This window comes from Halichoerus grypus, chromosome 6 (genome assembly GCF_964656455.1).
Source record: "Halichoerus grypus chromosome 6, mHalGry1.hap1.1, whole genome shotgun sequence".
Lineage (NCBI taxonomy): Eukaryota > Metazoa > Chordata > Mammalia > Carnivora > Phocidae > Halichoerus > Halichoerus grypus.
Window position 1 is genome coordinate 41981603 of NC_135717.1, and position 24193 is coordinate 42005795.

General features: G+C 53.3%; 1 protein-coding gene across 3 annotated transcripts in view; it reads right to left on the reverse strand.

Annotated features, from left to right (window-relative positions):
• ADARB2 (adenosine deaminase RNA specific B2 (inactive)) overlaps positions 1 to 24193 on the reverse strand; it is a 415338-nt gene that overhangs the window by 95826 nt on the left and 295319 nt on the right. For all 3 annotated transcript variants that reach the window (XM_078075081.1, XM_078075080.1, XM_078075082.1), the window contains one exon: positions 23253 to 24160. In XM_078075081.1, coding sequence (XP_077931207.1) covers positions 23253 to 24160 — 908 coding nt within the window. The remainder of the gene's footprint in view (positions 1 to 23252; positions 24161 to 24193) is intronic.

Consider the following 24193-nt stretch of genomic DNA (forward strand, 5'->3'; position numbering starts at 1 on the left):
TGCGCTAATCCAGGCTGCATGGTGTGTGTGCGGGTAGATGGATAGGTCCATGGGACAGAATAGGGAGCCACACACATGTGCCCAACTGATCTTTGACAGAGGTCCAGAGCAATTCAGCGGGGGGATTGCCTTTTCAACAGAGCCGGAGAAACTGATCTCCATGGGCAACCCCCATCCCCCGATCACACAGTGATGTGCATCTCACACCTTATACAAACATTAACTAAAAGTAGATCATAGACTTAAACTTTTAGAAAAAAAATGCAGGAGAAAATTCTTAGGATCTACAACAGGGCAGAGAACTCTTAGACTTGGCACCAAAAGCACAAGGGAGAAAAAAGCTGGAGAATTAGATCTCACAATGGAAGGTCTGTGATAGACCCTCGGTCTTAAGAGGATACAAGGGATGCCACCAAGGGAAAATGTTTGCAAGTCCCGTGTCTGACGGAGTGCTCGTATCCCGAGCACACAGAGGACTCTCAAAACTCATCAATAAAACAAACAATTGAATTAGTAACTGGGCAAAGACGCACGGAGGCATGTGAGTGAAGATTCGCGCACACTGAGATGTTCGGCTTCATCTGTCGCTCGGGAAATGCAGCCACAAACCACACGAGATCCTCCCACACATCTCCCAGAGCGGCTGCCCCGAAGGGCAGGGAAACCGCCGAACGCTGGCCAGACGAGGGGGGGGGACCCGGGTCCCTCACACTCCCCCGTGGGACGCAAACTGCTGCAGCGCTCGGAGAAACAGTCTGGCAATTTCTTGTTGCACCGAAGATGTGATCACTGCGCGACCCAGCAATTGTGCCTTGGGCATTCATCCCAGAGAGGTGGAAATTTATGTCCTTACCCACAAACACCACAGTGATGCCTGTAGCAGCTGTCGTCATAACTGTCCCGACTGGGGTCAACCCGGTTGTCCTTCACTATGTCAAGGTTAAGCAAACTGGTCCGTTCACACCATGGAGCGCCTCCCAGCAGTAAAAACGGAGTCTCGACCCGCACAGCAACTGGATGGATCACCAGAGAGCTATGCTGAGAGACAAAACAACCCCAAGGACACGCGGTATGATTGCATTTACATTATGGCAGGAAAAAACAAAATTACAGGGATGGGGGGCAGATTGACGGGTGCCAGCATTAAGGAACGGGGGTGGGAGGCAGGTGGGCGTGGCTTTCGAAGGTAGCAGGACGCACCTGTGGTGACGGGAGTCCTGCATCATCATGGTGGTGCACACGCGACAGAATTGTACAGCACTGAACACACGTGCATGTGTGTGCACGCACGCACACACACACCCCTCCAGTCCTGGGCCTCATCCCATGCCGACCGACCTGAATGCTTGGGGAGTGAAGCCAGGTGTGTCTAGGACACAAGCAGCCTGCGGGTTCTGCGGAGGGAACCAGCGGACACTGGTTCTCAGACTGTGCAGAGTCCTCCTGGTCTCTGGGACAGCTCTCGATGCCGTGATACCCCTCCGGGCTGCCTCTTACAATTCACCGTGAAGAGCCTGTCCAGACTTTGAAGGGGTAACTGGAAGTTGGCTTTGCTCCATATTTAAATATTTCTCTCGTTCAGAAAAACACGTGAGAGCATTCACATAGCAGTACGAGGCCCCAGAGCCCCTTGCATAATGGGTGGCTGTCAACCAGCCATGGTCTGCCACAGGGAAAGCGTCTGATGCCCCCACGGCACTCTGTGCTGGGGCCCTCACGCAGAGAAGGCCCGCACAGTGTCCCCTCGGAGAAAGGGGCGCCCTCAGGGCTCAGTAGTGCTGAGACGCCGCACTCCCTAAGCCTGGCGCCCAGCAACGTCTAGGGAGTCAGTCCTCCCAGGCGCCAGGCCGTGGTGAGGTGTGTGCGTCTTCCCTGCTAATGGGATTCCTGTACTTTTACACCATTTGCTTGGAAGGCGTGGTTGGTGAATCTAGTGCCTCTCAGAGCATAGTTAGAATACGGAAAGCCATCAAAGTTAAAACAGTAGGTGTGCAAACACTAAGAAATTCTAATCTTGAAAAATGCAATGCCAGTGAGTTGGACCCTTTCCATTTGGCAAACTTACCCATTTTGGTGTCTTGATGATGAAGTTAAAAATGCAGAGAAGAATAAATCACCTTCTTGAGTTAAAAATATACTTTTAGGGTCTTCTGACATAAAAGGCTAAATGGATATCAGTTCGTAATTCATCAATGACTGTGATTGAAGAAATGGTCTGGGTGGTTGGTCGGTGTCCTCATGCAGAAACACCAAAGCTATCCAGAAGCCCCCAAGTGCTGACCTGGGAGGGGTCCAAATGGAATTATTTACTTATTTGAAAGTTTTGGTGACGTTGGTGAACTAAGGGTGATGGAGTGACTGTGACCCACAATTACGAGGACCCGAGCTCTGGTTCCATCTCAGCCACTGTTTTTAGTGGCCTGGGTGGGGGGTGACCTTACTGGATCCCACACCTGCAGGCTAGCTGTTCATACCATAGCAGCAGCAGAGGAGGAGGACAATAGGGATGAGAAGAAGGACAAAAGAACAGAAAGAATATTAATCCTTGCCCCAAAGAACTTTGTTGAGCCCACATTTCTGCTAATATCAGTGCAGGCGGGTGCACGCCCTCTGCTGCCCAGAGCACACAGGTGCAGGGGCCCTGCAGAATGAGGAGCTCATCCTTGACATCACGGAGGGACATCACAGAATGACATCACAGAGCGACATCATGGAGTGACATGAGTGACATCAAGGAGGGACATCACAGAGTGACATCATGGAGTGACATTATGAGTGACATCCCAGAGTGACATCACGAGTGACATCACAAGTGACAGCACAGAGGGACATCACGAGCGACATCACGAGTGACATCACGAGTGACATCACGGAGCGCTGCAGCAGCCGGAGGGGGCAGCCACCTGGGCCGGGAGGGGACTGTGAAGGGCGATGATGAAGTATTTGGAGGCTGATGGGCGACAGATGCGGCGGGTCAGGGGTTGGGAATTGTGGTTCCAGCAGGGGAACAGTACCTGCAGGGGCAGAGCCCGGCTTCAGAGCCAGGGGAGCCCCTCGGGGCGTGGCTCGGGAGGGGGCCGATTCCTGACGCCCGGTTCAGAGGCAGTGCTCTGGTCATGGCAGGCCTGGCCTCGATGCTGTGGTGGAGGCACTGAAGGATTCTGAGCAGGTGAGAAACATGACCAAGTGTGAGCTTCAGAGAGATCGCTGGGGCAGCTTTGCGGAGCAAGCAGGTTCTGCTGGGAGAACGGAGGGAACCCACAGCAGGTGCAGCTAGGTCCTCTGGGTCCCTGAGCTAGTGAGAAGTAGGATCACACGTGCGCCACCGCTTCTCTGGGGTGAAGCGTGGGAGCCCCGGGATTAGCTGGTGGCGGAGAGCAGCCCGGGGGATTGGCAGGGGGCAGCAGGCTGGTGACACGGGGCAGAGCTGCTCCTGGACCAGCCTCGCAGGACGGTTCCAAACAAGGGTGGACATGTGGAGCTCAGAAGCAGTACTGGTGCACCGGTGGATACCCCATCGTTTTGCCTCCTCTGGTGGTCGGGGATGGACGGGGCAGCCGGTGCTCAAGCGCTAGCTTGGAGGCCGCCACGCAAAGGGCAGCTCTCGGAGGCAAGCCCGCTCGGTGTTTCTCATTGTTCCTGAACAGGTCAAGCTATGGCATATTCCAGGGGTCTGATTCACGTCGTAGTTTGCAGATGTTCCTGGAACAGGGCAGGGCTCCCCTGGCTTGCGGATGAAGGGGAGGGGATACCCTGCTGCCTTCCCGTGTCAGACTTGCCCCGTAGAGCTCTGGCACGTAAACCTCTGACTTCTCGACGCTTATCACGGAGCTGCTCAGGAGAAAGGCGGCTCCAGAAGTTTGTCAGTGTGCTGATCTATGATCCATTGAGCTCAGACCCGCCGCTCTGCTTCAGCACGGAGTTCACACTGCAGTGTGTGCAGCCCTGGCAGCCGTGCAGATAACGGGTTTAACACCATGCTGCAGGGTCGCATTTCAGCACGGCAGAGAGCTGCGTGGGAGCCGCCTCATTTCTGCACCTGCTGCCCGTTGAGATGTAAAGCTTGTCAGACTATTTATTTCTAAATGTAAATACAGGCATTGACGGTCATGAAAATGTGAATAAAATAAGAAAAACCTCTGCTATTAGATGTGTGCCAGTGACTCTTAAGAGTTTAAATAATTAAATCTATTAAAGTGTATTGTTTGTTCAGAATCTTTCAGACTGGAAACAGGAGGCCCTGGCATTTCAAGAGGTTCAAGCAGGTGTCCATGCGGGGAGGGAGTGGGCCGGGCCGGGCGCAGCCTTCCCAGCGTGCTGAGATCTTATATCCAGGTTTCCAGGCTGTCTGCCCGTCACTCTCCAACGCACACCTCTCATCTCCCTTCTGCTCACGGTTCTGCCCCATCAGCTCTCACCCGAACTTTGCTGCCCTGCACAGTCTCTTTGGGAGCTGAGGGTGCTTGTGGACAGCTGCCTCGATCTCGTTTTGACTGCTCTCCGAAACACTGTGTCTTTGCCCCATTTAAGATCCACGTATGGTGGCCTCTCAGCCAGGCGCTGGCCCCAGATTCCGCGTGTCACGGACCAACCTGGGTACTTGAAGTGTTCCGGTGTGGGGGGCAGGCTCGGTCAGGGGCCGGTTGTCTGTCTGCCGCTCCTGCTGGGAATGCTCCGGAATGGGTGCCAGTGGCCCAGGGTTGTAGGCCTAGGGAAGCCGTGTGGAAGAAATGATCTGTTGTCTTCAGCTTTTCCTGATCATACGTGGACATCACTAGAGGTTTTCTCAGACCGAAGTGACACGTTCAACGGTCTTTTCCCTTGAGTGGTACTTTACTATCTTTGTACTTCCTTAAAAGTAGGGTATAGCTGGATTATCGTGGAGTTTTATGCATGTTCTTTTGCATCTGAGGATGGAATAGGGACTTCTTCAGCAAGGAGGGATGAGCCGGGGTTGACTGAGCCGCACGCTCACTTGGTGCCCCCTCGCGCATCAGAACGGGGGTCAGCAGAGTCTGGGCCGTGATGTGTAGCGTGAGGCAGACCTTCCTGGCGTGGGCTGGTCATGGCCACGGGCTTGGCGATGCCATGTCGGAGGCCTGGGGTGTCCTGTCTAAAGTAGCTTTGAGTGTCCATTCCGCATACCAGCTCATTTACAGATGGTACAAAGTGCTCTATCAATGTAATTTGTAAAATATACACAAAAATAGAGATTAAAAAGCAAGGAGACATGTTCCGTGGACGAGGGACAGAAGAGAACCCCCTTAACCTGGGAAACAACTATGAAAATCCAGGGCTCCCATCACACTCAACAGTGAGAGACTGAGTGCTTGCACCCTACCGTCAGGAATGAGACCAGCGTGCCCGTTCGTACCACTGCTATCCAGCATTATCCTGGAGGTTCTAGCTGAGGTTATAAAGCCATTGCAAGAAAACCCAGGAGCCCATCCATCCTCATGACTTTGGTGAGGCAGTGATCTCTTAGCCATGACACCAAAAGCACAAGTCACAGAAGCATTTGGATCATTTGGATCATTTGGATCATTTGGATCATTTGGGCTTCATCAAATTTAAAGACTTCCATGCTTCAAAGGACGTCATCAAGAAAGTGCAAAGACAACCCTCGGAATGGGAGAAAATATTTGCAAGTCCTACGTCTGATAAGGGACTAGTAGCCAGAATACATAAAGGAATCTTGTAATTCAGAAAATAAAAGACCCAAATAAAAACAGTCCAAGAATCTGAACAGGTATTTCTCCGAAGAAGACGTACCCATAGCAAGTGACTCATTAAGAGATACTCAAGATCATGCGTCATCAGGGAAATGCAAGTCCAAACTACACGGAGATACCATTTCACACTGACTAGGGTGGCTAAGATACAGAGGACAGATAACAACGGTGTTGGCAAGGATTTGGGGAAGCTGGAGCCCCCATTCATTTCCGCGGGACTGTAGGTGATGCAGCCATTTGGGAAGAGAGATTGGAAATTTCTCAAAATGTTAAGTACATTTAGAAACAGCGCTTCCCCTGCTAGGTGTATACCCAAGAGAAGTGAAAATGCATGTCCACACAAAAATGTGTATGCCAATGTTCATAGCAGCATTATTCATAATGCCCAAAAGTGGAAACCACCCAAATGTTGGATGGATCCACAGACGAATGGATAAAGACAATGTGGTACATCCATAAAATCAAGTGTTATTTGGCTATAAAAATGAATGGACAACTGATATATTCTAGATCACCGATGGACCTTGAATAAAATATGCTAAGTGAAAGAAGCCAGACCCGAAACATTGCAAGTTGTATGATTCCATTTATGTGAAATGTGCAGAGTAAGCCAGTCCTTAGAGTCAGAAAGTAGATCTGTGGTTGCCAGGGGCTGGGGGAGGGGAGAATGCTAATAGGGTTTTTTTGGGGGTGGTGAAACTGTTCTAAAATTAGATGGTGGTAATGGTTGCACAACTCTGTGAATATACTAAAAACCACTGGATCACACATGTTGAAAGGAAGAATTTACGGTATCTGATTTAGCCCAATAAAATTGTTATAAAAATAATGAGATTAAACTACAAAGTAATAAAAGGTCTAGATTTTCTTCTTTTACCCCAATGCACCATCTACATGCGCCACACTTTGGAGACTTTAACACACTATGCTGATCACTTAGGGACCTGTCCGTTTGCAGTGATCCAGCAGGCTATTAGGTGTGTTTGGAAATCTCCGGTACCTGGGATATGGTGGGCAGTGTGGAAGGCTTTCAGAAAAGCCACTCTTGAAACGGTGAGGCTACAGCACTTGGATGTGATGGGGTTGGTCTGACTCAGAATGCCACCTACTGTGCACCCCACTGGCATCCGTGTGACCCTCAGGGTAGTGAAGCCAGGTGTTGAAATCCTAGATCTGCAAACAGGACAGACTGGGGATGCTTGTTGACCAGCACCGGTTTCTCCTGCTGTTTTGGGGGCATCTAATAGATGATGATACCTTTTGCTGATGAATGAAAAATATTGCAACAAAGAATGGCATGTTTTTGATATTTTGACAGAAGAATTCTCAGGACTCCAAGACCATACAAGTGTTTACCGCTGAGAGCAGAGGATAGAAATGGAGAGAACTTCCCTCCCCTTCTTTTGCATGTTTTTGTAATTTTGGTTTTTTGGTGATATCTGGTTAATTAATTCAGACAGGATACATCAGTTTGAGGGAAAAACCTCAAAACTTTCAAATGATTTGACTAAATTGACTAGTTGTAAGTAAAAATAATTTATCTAGTTACACTGGGGAGCACAGTTACTCTTTCCCTTCCTCTAGATTTTAGGTTACCCAGAATTTTCCTTGTCTCCTTCCCTGTCCTTAACAAACACAAAAGAAGGCCAGATATGGAGGAGCAGATCGTGTTGGCCAAAGCAGAGCCATTTGCGGGGAGCCTCGTCTCAGGCTGGCCCGTTTTCTGGGTCCGGGGCCCCATGCGCACTATCGATTGCCAACGCCAAGTGCAAGTGACCATCGCAGAGCAGGGTCCCCGAGCTCATTAAAGAAAGTGCTTGATCCGTTTCTCACTCAGTTGCCAAGCTCATTAGAAGTGTCCTGGACTTAGCTGAGTTTACTCGATTTTTACTAGCTTTCCCCTTGGTTTTGATTAACTTTGGTGCTGTAATTGCTTACTTTGGAGTTGTCCTATGTTACACGGTACTTAGGCGGCTAGCGTTGTGTTGTGGGGAAGGATGAGGTCCAAGAAAGGGCACTTCACCACGGCCCTGCGGGGTCGGTACCCTTCCTCACCAGTCTTACCGAACAGTGAATAGGCAGTGCGCCCAAAGTCACGCAGATGGTACTGAGTCCAGTCTTGACCAAGGGCCGCCCCGCCTCTCTGCACGGTGCTGCTGAGCCCGAGCCATGCTGAGGGTGCTTTTGGTGTCAGCGGGTCATTATCCTTACACCGGCCTAGTTTTTCTCATCACATGAGTACACAATTCTAGTAATGGGCAGAGTGTGTGTGTGTGTGTGTGTGTGTGTGTAGCAGAGAAAGGGCACGGAGGAAAACAAATGTGTGCAGAGGCAGGAGGACGCTGGTGTTGGGGCAGCAGGTGATGCGTGGGGAAGGCTGGGGGCAGCCCACCAGCCAAAGACCAGAGAGTCTCATCGGGTAAGATGAGAAAGGCTCCCGGCCCTGCACAGGCGGGGCCGCTGCTGTGGGACTGGTGGGAAGACCTGCCGTCGGGCCCGCTCACACCCCGGCCGCACTCCACCTGACGTGTCCCTCACGCACCCGCAGGGCCCCGGCCACGGCTGAACCCCAAACACGATCCCCGCTCCCTCTGTACCTAACTTGGTCAGTAAAAGCCTCTCAGAGATGGACACCGAGCACTCCAGGGGTGTTTTCCCAAGTGCAGATAAACCTCATCGTGGGAATGTTTATAAATCAGACGAAGCATAACAAAGTCATTTCTGTGCAGCCTGTCACCTCTGGGAAGGCTGGGAGCCGTGACGCAAGGCAGGCCTGCTGCCTGGTCCCCTTCCCCGCATCCTCCGTGGAGCAGGACGCATTTTGGAGGAAGAGGGCCGTGTGTGCCATGGAGCAGGTGTTCAGTGGATATCCAGCAAGTGGATTAATTATCAGTTTTGTATTAATTAATTAGTGAATGACATGACGTATGAAAGAGATCAGCCCCTCTTTCGGGTCAAATACATTCGAAAATATGACCGGTGTTAGGTGCCGTGGGCAGTAACCCCTGCAGCTGTCACACGTGAGCCTCGCGGGTCAGTCGCTCTGTGCTTCTGAAAGAGAAATACGCTTCAGGGGAGTAAGAGTATTTGTGTGTGCGTGTGTACATGCACACGCTCTTTATGTAGGTATGCGTACATTTATTGTTATTCATATCTGTCTATCCAGCTACTTTGATATTCTTTTATTAAGATTTACAACCTTAATAGATGAATCTTTAAGATTTCAAGGTGGATTATTTTCTGCGATTTTGCAGCTTTCCTTTTATAAGGAAAGTTGTTTCACAAAGCCAAACAAGTTTGTATAGAATTAAAATTAGCTTCGTATTTTACCGATTGGTTTTCTACAGAATGCGGGAACTTCTTTGTGCAGGTCCTGTGTGTACGATGTGCTCTCGTAACAAAAAGTCTTTATTTTGTGGGATCTGAGTTAGCCCTCTCTCCTCAGCTTTTACTGGATGCTTAACACATCTCTACAACAGCGCAGTAAAACATATCGTCATTATTTGTTTTCATTTCAAACCTTTCCCTGAGTTCAATTCTGAAATTTTAGCATGACTAAGAATCATTTGGGTACTTGTTGAAACTGCAGCCCAAGATATTCTCATTTGGCAAGTCTAGGCTAAAGTGCCCAGTATCTGCATTCTAAGATGTGACACCCAGGCAGATGTTATGCCGGGAATACTGGACCACAATTTGGGGAACCCACTGACCAGCTCTGAGCAATTCTCAAGAGGGAGTTCTTTATCCTATTCACCTCTGTGTATTCCTAGTACCTGGCACATCACCTGAGTCAGAGTATGCTCATTAAATACTTGTAAAATGGGTGAATGGATGGATGGATGGTTGGATGGACAGACGGATGGATGGATAGATAGATGGATACATAGATGAATGGATGGATGCATAGATGCATGCGTAGATGGATGGATGGATGGATGGGTGGGTGGATGGACAGATGGATGGATGGATGCGTAGATGGATGGATGGATGCATGGATGGATGGACAGGATGGATGGCTGGCTGGCTGGCTGGATACGTGGAAACCAGTCACTTTGCAAGTAGGCTTGACAGTTTATAAGCCATCAATTGAGCTATGAACAAACTTTGGCAATCATTTATGTCTTTTCTAAACCTTAAGGAACATTTTGATGCGTCTTAAATAAGAATAAATAAGTCCTTGCCTAAATAGGATATACTCTTTCACTTTTTTTTTCTGATTTTAAAAGTCATCAAAGCAAAATTTGCACATCCTGATTATCTCATTGTTTTTGCAACTAGCTCATTGCTTTGTTTATTCTATTTAGTGCATTCAAGTCAGAGATATGTTTGCATCACAAATAAACTGCCTTCCAAGTGCCTTAATACTGAATTTGGATTTGAATAGTACTAAATGGGTCTTCACATTTGGCTGTTGTGGTTAATATGACCATTCATAGCATGTTTCCATATATCTTCATGACAAATGTAAACATAATTAACTCTTATTCAAGAGTAATTTCGTTGTAAAATCTAGTGATTTCTGAACGTGTCCCCCATTTTAAGAAACTCCAATATGCAAACATTCAAATTTGTGTGGAATGCATATAAATTTAGCACCAATTCATTTCAAAATTATTCTTTGCTTTACCACAGGATTCAGGGCAGGAGGCTTTCCAACAGTGGGAGTCTATAAAACATTTTCAGTGCTACTCACTTTGCAATCATCTGACACAGCCCGTATGGAATGCAGTAGCACCTCTTTTAAGGCAATTATCTCATTATTGTGTGATTCTTGTGTCTGTCTGTCATGCTCACTGTGACTTTCCTAGTGAATTTCATCATGTTTATCCTCAGTTCATCAGTGTCTTAAATACTTGGTGCCTAACAAATGCTCTAAGCATCGAAAGGATGTTTTTCAGATTCTCGCACGCCTGAATACATTGTGGGAGCCCCCTCGATATTTATTAAATGAATACCCTTGCTGTAGGGAGGCAGATAATTCTAGATATGATGTAGGAGTCCTGCGTGGCTGAGGAAGGGAAATGAAGGGTTTGAAGGCTCCTTGGAAATTCCTTCTTGTTATAAAATAAGAATGACCTTTGCAACTCCATTTAGGTTCAGCTCCTTGTGAGTTATGAGGTGTTCCTCACGGAAAAGACATTTCCTGTACCCTGCTCACCCTCCGAAGACCACAGAAGTTCTCTGTAGAAAAAAATTACATGTTCTCAGCCCGCCGAGGGTTACCCGTGTCAGGTGAAGTTTATTACTGTCCTTAGTGCGAGGAGGAATTACTCTCGGGGTGGTTCAGCTCATTACCTCCACTCTTCCTCTGCCGTTCTCAGTGGTCGTGGCCTTTGTGGTGGCTGTTGAGCCTCCGTCCGTCTGCTCCCGTCTCCCGCAGTGGAAACAGCACATGGCCTGGTGGTGGGAATCCACTCGGGACACCAGAAACCAGCAGGCAGGAGGTCGTGGAACGGGCCATTTTAGCATGAACTCAGATTTGTTGGTGAGCTTTATACGTAACCACGAGTCGACTTCTACAAAGTCAGTCAGTTACCAGTTGAGATAGATGAGGTGGGTCCATATCGTGCATGCATCCAAGCACCTCATGCAGGGGTGTTCGGATGTGTACTTCTCTCCAAATCAAATTCCAGTACTTGACCCAATAGCCACATGTTGGGATCCAGACCCTACCGCAAACTAATGGCACAGCTACGTCAAGCATGGTGAAAGAGCAGCTAGATTTTGGCTCCCACGACAGGTGAGCTAGGGGCTGGCTTGATTTTCCAGGTGTTTAAGCATGTGGTCCGTCTGGTTTCTTTGAACTGGTCAGTTTAGGTGATGCTGTCGAACTGTGTGCATGTTTGCCGTCCACCCCTCCCGCCTCCCCGTCCGTCTACTTGCCTCCTCACCCCTATCGAGGGGTGCAGCGGGCAGTCAGAATGAGATCTGACACCGATTCTGTGGTCTGGGTTCCGATCGTCCATACTATTTTACCACATTGATTTCATCGTGTTTCATTCCCGTTTTGAGTGCCAGAAGAAGTTAGGGAGTGCGTCATGAATCTCTCAAGGTAACTGGTCGGACCGTAGAGGGGGGAACCTATTCACAAGGCTGGGCACGCTGAGTCTGCTTCCAGGCAGCAGTCCCCCGCAGCCTGCTCCGGGTCTGGGGCCGGCGCTGGCCTTGTCTCAACCTTGAACGTTGCTGCAGAGTTGCACATCCTCGTGTCCTGAAACACAGCACCTGTTTTAAATGAGACACACCCATGGAAGCCAGAGTCCACATGGAGGAAGCCAGAGGAGGACCACAGTTTCCAAACCCCACGGGCATCTCCTGAAAACAGGATGGCCATTCACACGGGTGACTGTCACTCCAGCTGACGAGGATGCTGTCGAACCCCTGTCCCAAGCGCGGTCTGCACATTTCAGCTCGTTCACCCGAGAGTCCGGTGGTCTTGGGCTGCCCCCTCACTGCTTCTGCTCCCCGATAACTGCACTGCAGAAAGACTTCATTTTTTTTTTATCAATCTTTCCCCATTTCCAGTTTCCATTCTTCAGATTCATGTTAAAGAAAATGTTCACTTTAACCTCCCTCCTAAACCCTGCTATAGGGAAAATATTGAAACAAGAAAATCAGGTCCTACTAGTGGTCTGAGATCTTGTGTAGAACGGTGTGGAGTTTTAACTCGCATGGATTTTCCACTTAGGACGGCCTCCCAGGACCATGGCTCCTCCAGGAGAGCCAGCCGCAGTCCAAGTCCCTAGGACGGCTCCCTGAGACCCCAGCCCCAGTGGCCAGAGAGACAGAGGGGCAGGGATCTCTGGCCGAAGGAAGACAGAGCCGCCTTCCTCTCTTCTCTGCCAGCGAGTTGGTTCCAGGCTCTAAAAAGGGAGTGCTGGGCAGGTCCTCTGCTCCTTCACAGGAGCCTGGGCTGTGGCATCACCTGCTCGTTCATCCCAGTGCCCACTCCGTCCCAGCTCACGTGTGCATCGCAATCACCAGCAGCCTCTGCAGGGGCCCAGGTTCTGGATTCGAAGCACTGTTTTCCTCTTGGGATCCCTCCGGTTCTCGGTTCCCTGGCTCCTAGCCATCCGGCTGTGTCCCTCCCTGGTGGCATAATCGTACACCCAGCCCACAGCGGCCTTCCTTCAGGGCCAACCCCGAGCCCCAGGGAACAAGGGGATCGAGTTGGGGTCTGCAGCATTGCAACAATGCATTCACAGTGGCGCGGATCTGCCTGCATCTCCTGCTGGCTGGACTCTCAGGAGAGCGGCATCCTCCCGGCGCTGGCCCTCCCAGCGGTTTCATGTGGGGGGTCCATCAGAGCCTTCCACTAATTCATTTAGCAGTTTGTAAAGATTCTCCACCAATCTCCGGCCTGTATCTTTGCTGTTTTTCTTTCCTGATGCCTTCAGCCTGTACCCATTTGCTTTGATTACAAAAGGGATTAAAAGCAGACAGACAAAGCAAAAAATACCAGCCAGTGCAGGGCACAGTGGATTTGTGCCAAACTTTGGATAGTTTCCAAGTCAGTACTTCCACTAAGAAGGGGAGCTTCTCCAGCACCGAAACGTTGAACAGTTACCCTTGGCGGAGATTGTCCTGGTCCCGCGGAGACAGAGGCGTCCGTCTGTGACAGTGCCGACCTACTTGAGGTCATGTGCAGATGTCCCAACAATGGAACACAAGGTTTGGAAAGACCAGCTTTTGGTGTAGATGGTGAGAGTTTTGAAGCTATTTTTACGGCCTCACTTTGCCGTCTTGCATTCTGACATTTTCTTGGAGAGCGAGGGTCTCTATGGCCGAGGGGACAGGGAGCCCGTTGTGCATGTGACTGTGGTCCTCCAAGTGTTCTGTGGCCCAAACAGGTGAGAGCTACATCTGACTCGAATCCAGTTAGCGTCAGTCAGAACCCCCCGGGTTCCCGTGGCTGAACGTCACTCCTTTGCCATCGGTTCATTTTTCCTGTGACGCTTTTCCCCTCTGGTCCTACGTGTCCCTTCCACCCGATGTGGCCACTGCGGACAGCAGAAAGTGCCATTTGTCCAGGACGCAGGGCCTGGGGGCCGTCCCGCCAGGACCCCGTTCCCTGGGCTCTTTACTCCTGCTCGCTTGCAAACACGGCGGTCCGGGTGTAGATACGGAGTCAGCATCTGACCGGTCGCCAGGATGCGTGTGGTGTGGCTGCTCGTGTCAACGTGCCCACTTCGCAGGGAGGAGGCTAAGCTGTCCAGCCCCACAGACGGTGTCTGGGAGGACCGGGGCTGAGATTCAGATGTTGGAGCTCAGAGCTCCCCTCGTCAGCACACTGCCTCCCCACGCATCAGGGGGCACGGCATCCGGGCATGTTCCAGACACGATTATTCCTGGTGTTTCCTCTCCACCCTCCACCCCCCGGGTTTGTCTGCTCCTGGGGGAGGCTGGGCACAGGTGTCAGCTCTGCCGTGAGTCGCCGGCACTCGGGGAAGTCAGCCTCATCCGGCCCAGGTGAGGAAGCCGGTCGTGCTGGGCGCCTCAGCCTCCCTCTGGACGCCCCCTTCCCAGACCCCTGCCATTCTGGTCTTCGTCCACCGGCTCCTTGGTCTCAGGGGGCTGGGAAGCGAGTTGGGAAAAGAGGGGTTTTGCCACATCAGTCCCCTGTCTCCTGCCATTTATTATTCTGACTTTTTATTCTTTTTTTTTTTATTTTTTGAAAGTCTCTCCATCTCAATAGCAAGACTCTTGGCTGTGTTCATGAAGGGAAGGGATCCCCAATCCAGGGAATCCCCAAAGCTCTCTGTTGGAATGTGGGAGGAAAATACTGAAATTTAAAAGGCTCGAGTGATTAAAAAAATGTTTTTACAGTTTTTGCAAACATAGGATTTCAGTTAGATGTGTTCTCAGCACGGGCCAGAATTTTGGTTTTCTTTGTTTTGTGGATCTTGGTTTGGAGAGAGAAAGATGGCATGTGCGTGGTCTGTGTGGTGTTCAAAGCTGGTGTAGTTACGACCTCCCTGGATCCCAGTGACACAAAGTAGAAGCTGAAGATTAAAGATGCTTCCAGGATGGACAGAAATGATGCAGTTAGTTCAGGGCTGTTCTTGCTGCAAAGTCAGCCAGAGTCTCCTTGTAGGAGCCCCGTCTTGCAGGAGGAATCCGCACGCCCTGAAAGGGGCCCCAGGCCCCCTGTCTCGCCGCTGCGACCCTCAGCACCTGAGCCCCTGAGTACGTACGGTGCGCATGCTGCACGTGCCTTGTGTAAATGTGTATCCCGTGAGTACATACGGTGCGCACGCTGGACATTGCATATGCCTTGTACAAATGTATAAATATGTAGTTAAAGCCTTCAGCATCCTCACCAAGGAGAGAAGTTTAGCAGGTTTTTTCCATCTGCAGTGACAGTGAGGTGACCTGTCAGTCAGTGCTGGGGAAACAAGGAAATGAAGGTTCGGTGGGGTTCCGGGCAGGCTGGTCGTGGCTAGCCTTCTTCCTCCTATAAAATGCTGCCTTTCTCTCCTTGTGGGCCACAGGAGGGTGCGTGTGGTCACAAAACCCAGACGAGCAGAGGTGTTGAGAGGCTGCTTGCATAATCACAGGCTTGGCCCGGGCAGAGTGGTCGCAGACCAGCAGAACAATTCCAGGGAGGCAGACAGGCTTCCGGAACCTTCTGGGACAGCAGATCATCCTGGCATCCATGACGTCTACCTGCCCTGGTGGTGGCAGCATCTGCCCAGGGCACTGATCCGACCCAGGAGAATGGCCAGAGAGAGCCTGGTTTCGTTCTGGGGGGACGCCTGGGTGGTGGCCTCTGTGACGCCCGCTCTCAGGAAGCACCACGGCTCTGGATCGAGCAGCAGGTGCTTTTCCTCCCGTTGCTCCCTCCCCTCTTCTCAAACAAAATACCTACAGAGCAGCCTTCCACAGCCTTACGGAGCGAGTGGCCACTTAACAATCTGGAAGTCTCCCTTGGGGCCTCCCCTGGTTGTCACCCAGGGTGGCTGAGGGGGAGGGGCTGGCCCCAGGCGAAGCTCAGCCCGCCCTGCGCCCCGAGACCGAGACCGGGATGCTCAATGAGGGAACCTCACACTGGCTCCGTCTGGGGCCCACGTCAAGCCTCTTAGAGTTGAGCATCAGTGACGCCGGGCGGTGAACGCGGAGGAATAAAGGAGTCCGTGGCTGCCAGTGCACAGAGGTTCTCCATGGAACCGGGGCGCCGACATCAGCCCGGGGGTCCTGCCCCATGTCAGCACCGCATCCTCAGAAGACACGCTCACACAGGAATGAGATTGGACGCTGGCTCCTAGCGGGAGGGGATGGTGGTATCCTGGGGGGAGGGCAGGAGCCCAGCCCGAGGCACAGTGTCCGCACCCACACCACTGGCTCGTCAGGCTTCTCTGCACTCTGAGAGGGACGGGGCGGTGTGAGTAAGATGGCGGGTGGCCGCAGGCAAGCCCTCCGCTTCTCAGTTGCAAGCAGGGCCACCGAGTTTTTAGCAAATAGGAACGTAGACCATCCAGTCCATTCGAGTTTCGGGTGGACAGCACATACTTTGCTCGTGTAAGTGTTGCTGTATTTTTCCTGCCGACCCCTTGTAAGGAGCCTGCGCATCCCAGCAAACCTCACGTCTCTCTCCGAAGGCCTGGCCTCGCGCTGCAACACCGAGAGTAACTGGTGGCCACAGGGCACTGCGCCCCTGCTGTAAACGACCGGCAGAACAGCCCCTCGCAGACGCGAAAACAGCTGCAGAGACATCAGGTAACCACGCGGGGAAAACACCTTTTGCTAAGTCTCTGAAATGTGACACTAAGGATGGGCATGTGTCTCCACCTTTGCCCAAACCGCGGGTGAGTGTCTTCTCTCTCGATGCAGAATTACGCACCTCCATGTGTGTTTGCATATCATGTGTGCATAGTGCATGTGTCTGGGAGAGAGAGACAGAGAGAGCGTAGAAATCACTGATTCGGCTCTGCAGGTCCAGGAAGTGGGTTCATCTTGACTGGTTGGCTCATCTGATTAAAGCCATTAACAAAAATCGGACATGATAATGTGTCCGCATTATGACTTTATAATTTCTTAGTGCTGGGACAGGGGACGGCCTCTGCACGTCCTCCTCAGCGCCTGCCTCTCTGCTGTGGTTCTGAGGTCTCTCCACATCCTGACTAAAAGCCATCACCGTGTTCAATTGGAAGAAAACATCCTCGCTCCCCACTGTGGGGATGCTCAGTGATAAGGCGATAACCATATTTATCTGAGATGGTAAAGACCAAGGTTCTTTGTGTATGGACTTTGCATAAGCATGTTACATTTTTAATGTTTGCATTCCCAAATAAACTCCTAGTACCCCAAATCAAGCACGCGTTCCTGGGCCTTCCCTGCAGCTTGGAGAAGGGAGGATGGGGGTGCTGCCGCGGGCAACTCGGGTGCCTTTTCTCCGCTGTTTCAGAACAGTCCCCTCCCCCCACAGGGCAGCAAAACAAAGTTGTTTCTTTGTTCTTGTTAATCTATGAAAAGGCATCCTGTGGAGAAGGCCCTGGCCTGAGGCCTCATCCCGTGGTCGTGGTCAGGGAAGGGGGCTTGTGTTTCAGCTGCTGATCCAGCTGACGGCTGGGTGGCACTGAGTGAGTCTGTTCTTCCGTGGTGGTTATGGAGATGCGTGTTTTCTCTCAGAGCACGGCCCACGTTCACGCGGGCTGGGTCTGAGCAAGGGCTCAGGGAATCACATGTAGGATGCTTCTAGTCATTAACTGAGCAAATTGTGCTGGCTCCTTAGCGAAGGGGGAGATGGGGAGATGGGGACTGAGGGCAGAGTGACAAGAGGCTGAGTTGGTGGGTTGGCCCGGGCCATGGGGTTAGAGTAAGTTGGCTTATTCTGACTTGAATGGTAGTCCACAGCATTCTGTTTAAAGTTCGTGGTTGATAGATCGCCGGAGTCCATCTTTGTGACCCACCCCCCCAAAGTTTGTATGGAACACTTAACCCCCAAGGTGGTGGTGTCAGGTTTGGGGCCTCTGGGGGGGTCATGAGGGTGGAGCCCCCATGAGGGATTAGTGCCCCCAGGGAGCCCCGTCGACCCTTCCCCACATGAGGACACAGCGACAGCTGGGAAGAGTACTCACCAGACACAGGATCTACCAGCACCTTGATCTTGGATTTCCAGCCCCCAGAGCTGGGGGGAGTAATTTGTTGTTTATTAACCACCCCATCTACAGTATTCTGTTAAGCAGCCTGAATGGACTCCCACAGAGATTAACTTTTGTAAGCATCCCAAGATGCTGAATCTCACCCAGATGTTTCCCCACAATTAGGTGGAATCCATCCTCTGCCCCAGCTCTCACTGACCACACCTCTCCAAGTCGGATGCACAGGTATCCACCTGTTCTTTATAACCCAACTGTACCCAGATTAGCACTGCCTTTGAGACCACCTGTCTGGATGATTTCGAGTGGAAGGAAAGCTCTGGTTCCCCGACACACAGCTTTTTGGGGACAGTGGTGACGAGGGAGTGCATCTAGGTAGAGCAGGGAGAGGACGAGGGAAGGGACGTGGGTGCGGATGCCTCTAGGCCCCCCACACCTTCTGGCAATGCCTATGAGGCTCAGGGGATGTCCCCAGAGAACCCCAGGTCAGTGCTTGGCCACCCTCTTTGGCTTGCTATGTCTGTGGCCAGAGTCATGCTCTGAAGATGGGTCAGAGCCACCTCGGGTCTCTTGCACCAGCAGGTGCCTGGATGTGGTGAGGTCAGACCCTAGTCCCACTCCCCGAGGAGACAACAGGAGAACAGCCGAGGAACTGAAATCCTGTCAGACAGTGTGACTTGGAGTCCAGAACTGTCCTTCCTGCTTGTGGGAACCGCAGAGCTCCAGGACTCTGCTCAGATGTCATTCAGGAACTGCCCCAGGCTGGATGCGTGGCCGACGGCAGAGTCAGACCTGGCTGTCCCTTCCTGTGTCCCCAGAGCTGCGTGGGGAGGACGCCTGGGCATCTGCTGCTGGTTTTGTGTGTTTTTCAGGGAAGCCAGCGTGGACAGTGTTAAGCCATTTCAAAGCCAAGTGGATATGATTTCCATAGCTATCTGTTTCTAATTTAAGCCTATTTAAAATTTGAGGGCCCCTCTCTTGCTAATTTATTATGGCAATATTAATTAACGGTTTTGCATTATGGCGGTTAGGACGCCACTCCTATTGAGTGAGAGAGATTAGCAGGAGTACGAGATCAGAAAAACCATCTGTAAAGTGGCCAGGGGCAGCTGGGGGTCACCTTGGGGTTTGGGAGAAGGACGGCGCGTTTGTGCAAACATGCTATTAGCATCCCACAGCACAGCTGTGGAGAAGGCGGCAACAGTCCCCCGGCCTCATTCTGCAGCTAATTCTGGGGGCAGATTCCATGAAATGGGGCTGTGCACTCGAGCTCTGATCCAAATTCGCTGTTAAAGTTTCCTTTCCGTTGTGTCATAAATTCCCATGGTTTCTCCTCTCCTCAGCGTAGTGACACATGCAGGAGCAGAGCTGGGTGGCCTTACTTTCCCGCAAGGATCCCTGGAGGGCGCGGTCCCAGCAAAGCCCCCACATGAACAGGCGGAAGTTGCTCCCTCTCTTACTCTATGGGAAAGACAAATCTTTGAGACACATCAAAACAAAACAAAACAAAGGGGATCACTGAGTGTGAAGGAGAAGCTCACGTAATCAGTCACTGTGCTTGTTTTCACCCAAGGGGCTGTTTCCTGAGACCATGCTGACATTACCCACTCTCCTTTTAAGGCCTGCTCCTGTCCACCATGGGAGGCGATGGGAGAGACGCCCTTCTGATGGGATCTAGTGCTTTTATGAATTCAACTCTTCATGCTAGGGGTGGGAAGTGAAGGCTAAACAGAGAGAGATTTTGTGATTTTATCTTTTTTTATGATAATGCTTCCAGGGAATGAGCATTTAGAAATCATCCTTGACTTCTGGTGGGGTTGGGTCCCGATAAACCTATTGTAAATGGAAAATATCCTTAAGTCAAAAATGCATTTAATACCCCTAACCTTGACCGTCCCAGCGTAGGCTCGCCGACCTGAAACGTGCTCAGAACACTTACATCAGCCCGCGGTTGGGACAAATCCTCTCCCACGAAGCCTACTTGATAACCCAGTGTTGATGGTCTCATGCAGTGTATCGAATACGGCGCTCACCGTGAAGAGCAGACGGCGGGTATGGGTGCGGGACTGTTGTCTGTGGATCTGCTGTTACTCCCGTGATTGCGGGGCTGACAGGGAGCCACTCATGAGGCAAGATCATCCCACTGGCCGCTAGCCTGGGACAAGACCCAAACTCAAAACTCAGAGAATGGCTTCTACTGAATGCGTATTGCTTTTGCATCGTAAACCTTAGACGTTGTCGAGTTGAACTATCTTAAGTTGGGGACCATCTGTAGATCCTGACACGGTCTCGTTATCATGAGTATCTTGTAAGCTAGAGGAGTCCTGCCCTGAGAAGGTGTACCAAGTGCAGGCCAGGAAAACGGGCCAGCTACCTCCTGGTCTGCATCGATGATCCTTATCAACTGGTATTTGCAGATGCACAGCCTGCACCCTTGTGAGTGTTACAGAACCCCCCTCAGGTCTGTACCTGATAATAAAGTCTTGGTCTCAGCCTTCTGGATAAGAGACCCAAAGCCAGATCTCAGGAAAGTGAAGGAACGAAACTAGCCCAGTTCTGAGAAACACCCCCGATAAAGGAATTGGTGAAAATCAGATCCTAGAGAAATCAATACCTACGATTTTAATTGTCACTGAGCATATTGTTCTTTAGAACTTCCTCCTTCAAACTAGAAGTGGAAGCAAGTGCGTGCAATTTGCCTTCCCTGGTGGGGAGTGACACTCAGCCTGGAGGAGTTGATGTCCCGCACCCCCAGCAAAGTTGATACTTGGGTGACCAGCACAGCGCAGTGGCCACTCCGGACAGGCTCCCCGCAGGTCTTCAGCCGCAGGTGCTGGGGAGGTTGCGCTCACCCAGACTCGTCTTCAGGACAGAGTGAGCATCCGGTGCGCCCTGCCAGGCCTGCATGGTCCTGCTCTCCAGGCTGAACGGTGCAGGTAAGCTGACCACCTGTGTGGAAGTCAGAACTGCGGGGCTCCCGCTCCATGCCCCAGCACCCCACCAAAGTGGGGCCCACAGCGGCGTTAAATACACACCCCACATGGCTCTGTGTGCCGTCACGTCTGAATCTTTCCTTCAGTGTGGATCACTTACAGAGGGAGCTTCCAGCCGAGAGCACTCTGGGTTTATTCACGGCAGGTGGAGCCTTTGGTGAAAGCCTTAGAGACGCTGCTTCTGTGGCCCACCACACTCTTGGTTTGTCACCCACTCGCTAAGGCCACCCTGCGTGGGGCGGACCCGGAGTCAGGGCCGGGAACGCTGGAATGCTCAGTCCGGCGGCGAGCAGGACTGCCGTCCTCCTCAGTGGGCCCCGGCCGCTCTCCTGGTGCAGGTGCTAACAGCACAGTGAGGGGACCCCAGGACCATGGGGCGGGGGGCGCTGGGCAGAGCAGGAAAGCACAGCAGGACTTACAGGGTTTCTTGGGATCTGTCTTTGAATTAAAGATCAGCCCCCGGATCCAGACCACGTCCAAGACAGGGATTCACATTCAGTCAAGCCCCTGGTGGCGCCAGGTCCTGGGTCCCCTGGCCCGCTCAGCCCCACCGAGCCCAGGGTGCAGGGGCGAGGCGAGCAGGCAATGAGCCTCCAGGATGGCAGTGTCTTGGGAGTGTGTGTTGGATGGCCCCAGCCCTCACGCTGATCCCCGCCCTCCGTCCTCCAGTCGGGGTGGTTGGCGGACTGTCAGAAATCATTCAGCGGCGTGGCTCTGAGTGGTGTCCTGCGTCCTGGGGTCGAACGGCTGTTACAGAGCTGTGGTGCTGCCTGGTCCCTCCGTCCCAGGGCTCAGCGTCGACAGCATGAAAGGGGAAGGCGTCGCGGCCAGAGCTGCCTGACGCCCTCCAACCTTCATCGGGGCGGGGAGAAAGGCCCGGCTGGTGGCGGCCTGCTGCGGGCCGGGGCGAGGGGCCTCCTCGGGGAAGGCTCACCCTGCCACGGGGAGCACAGTGGCTTCCTCGGGCGCCGTTGGCAGGTTTAAGACACAGATACCCGAGACACAGGGGCGGGAAGGAACAAAGGCGGACGTGAAACAGAACAGGGGTGTGGGAGGAGAGCGGGGCTATGGCCTCCCCCTCGGAGGTGCCCGGGGACGGGCTCGGGTGCCGAGCTGCTCAGCAAACGGCTAGACGGTGGGTCCCTTAGGGCGGGTTGAAAGGCAAGGCAGGCGGCGATGCGGTCTAGACGCCTCCAACCCGCTCCGTAAAATGCTCAACAAACGTCCCAAACGAAAGGAAGGAATCGGGGGCAGAGGCCGCAGAGAAACGGGGATTCCTGTTCAGTGGTCTCCCGCCCTCCCCGACCCCGCAGTGGGGGCGGATCCCTGCCGGCTTTGCGGCCGCCATGCTGAGGAGCGAATGAAGGAAGGAAGGAACAAGTGAACAAGTGAGTGAAGGAAGGAACGAGTGAATGCCTGCCCGGGTCGCGGCTCCGCTCCGGGCTCTGTCCTGCTGTCTTTGCTCGGATGGCTATGCGGCGCTGGTGCTCTGCGGGGACGCACAGCCATGCGGGGCTCACTCCGACCCGCCCGTGACACACTTCTGTCCTCGGTAGATGCCGAAGCGCACAAGGACGCTGGATCCAGCCTGGAAGCGGCGCCCACAGATCGCTCAGAACGGCGAGACAAAGGGTGATGTGCACATGTGAGCACTTACAGGACTTGGAAGGATGTTTCAAAATGGCATCAGGATAGTTCCCGACACACGGATGGCGCTGCACAGTCTTCCCCGAACCCTTGTGAGAAGCAGACCCATTGTCGCGATCGGATCGGCCGTGACGTGGCCGTGACGTGGCTGTGACGTGGCCGTGCCGCCGGCTTCCAGCGCCCCCTCCCTCCCTGAGCCCTCTGCTTCGCACCGGCCTAGGCCTTGGACCCCCGTCTCTGTCTGGCCCGGCCGGGGCGCCCTGGCGGCCGCGCGTGCTCCTGCCTGCAGTTGGCACCACCGGGATGAGAGAAGACACAGTCGCGGGGCTCTCTGCGGACCCCAAGCTGCAGACGCCCCCAGACCACCCCCCGGCACACACCTCACGCATGCTGCTCTCCACCCGGCGGCCTGGTCACTGACGGGTCTGGGGAAGAAGCCGGGCTCCCTGCTGCTAGGCTTCTCTCTGTGGACCGGGGGCTCCGCTCCTGCCCTCGCGGGGGGATCGCCGTCGCGAGGGCCAGCTCTGCTAACGTGGGGTGTGGACACTCTCTCCTACACCCACACGACTCTCTCCACACGCCTGAAAACTGCTCCTAATGAGGAGGCTGGGAAAGGGGGCCTTTGGAGGGCACCGAGCAGAGCCTGGCTTTCCCGGGACGGGGTCGGGGGCCCTGTGAGCCTGCAGTGCTGGGAGCAGAGGGGCCTGCCTGGTGCCCGCCACCACCCCCGTCCTCCGAGCTTCTGAAGAACACCACCTGCCCCAGCTACCTGCGCGTCTCACCTGGGGCAAGAGGTGACTCTTACTCCTGCTGGGGATGTGGCCGGGCAGCCGGATGTTGAAGAGAGCCTGGAGGGCAGCCTGAGCCGCCTGGCCCTTGGCCAGCTTCTTGCTGCGTCCCGAGCCTTCGAACGTCCTGCCGTCCACGCACACGGCCATGACGAAGCTCTTGGCGCGCTGCTTCTCGGCCGGCTCCGCGAGGCACACGTAGCGCAGGCCGGAGCGCAGCTGGTTCAGCACGACCACGGGGTTCCTGTCACCCAGGGCCGCAGGGCCCGGCCTGGGTCTGTCCGGCCGCGCCGGGCCCACCAGGTCCAGGGGGTGGCAGAGCAGTCGTCCCCTCCGGCAGGCGGAGGGCAACAGCCCGGCGTCAGCGGGGCGGCGGCCCGCGAAGGCCTCGCCGGGGGCGGCCGGCTCGAACTCTTTGAACAGCGTGTCGGGGAAGTCGGCCTGGTCCGAGGTGAAGTCCGTGGACGGGCCGGCGCCGCTGCCCATGGCCAGGTGGGCCTGGCAGGCATTGGGGAACTGCACGAAGGACCTCAGGGCCAGCTCGGCTGCCCGCATCTTGGCTTTCTTCTTGGTGGGCCCCGTGCCCTCGAACGTGAGCCCGTTCACCTCCACAGCCACGGCGAAGACGGGGGCGTGCACTGGGCCGGTCTGGGACACCATGCGGTACTGCAGGCCCGGACGTAGGTCGTGGAGCTGTACCAGCGCGTTCTTGGGCGCCACGGACCACGAGAGCTTCTTCCAGATGAGCTGCACCTTGCATAGGTGGCCACCGTTGCCCTCCTCCAGGGGCCTCTTCCTCTTCACGCCGGGTGCACCACCTCGGGCCCCGTCACCGGCGGGCAGGGGCCGGGCCTCCAGGTTGCTCACGTTGCGGTTTTCCTTCACGTCGGCGCTGCTGATACCTGCAGGTGAGAAAGACAGCCGTGACCCCGGGC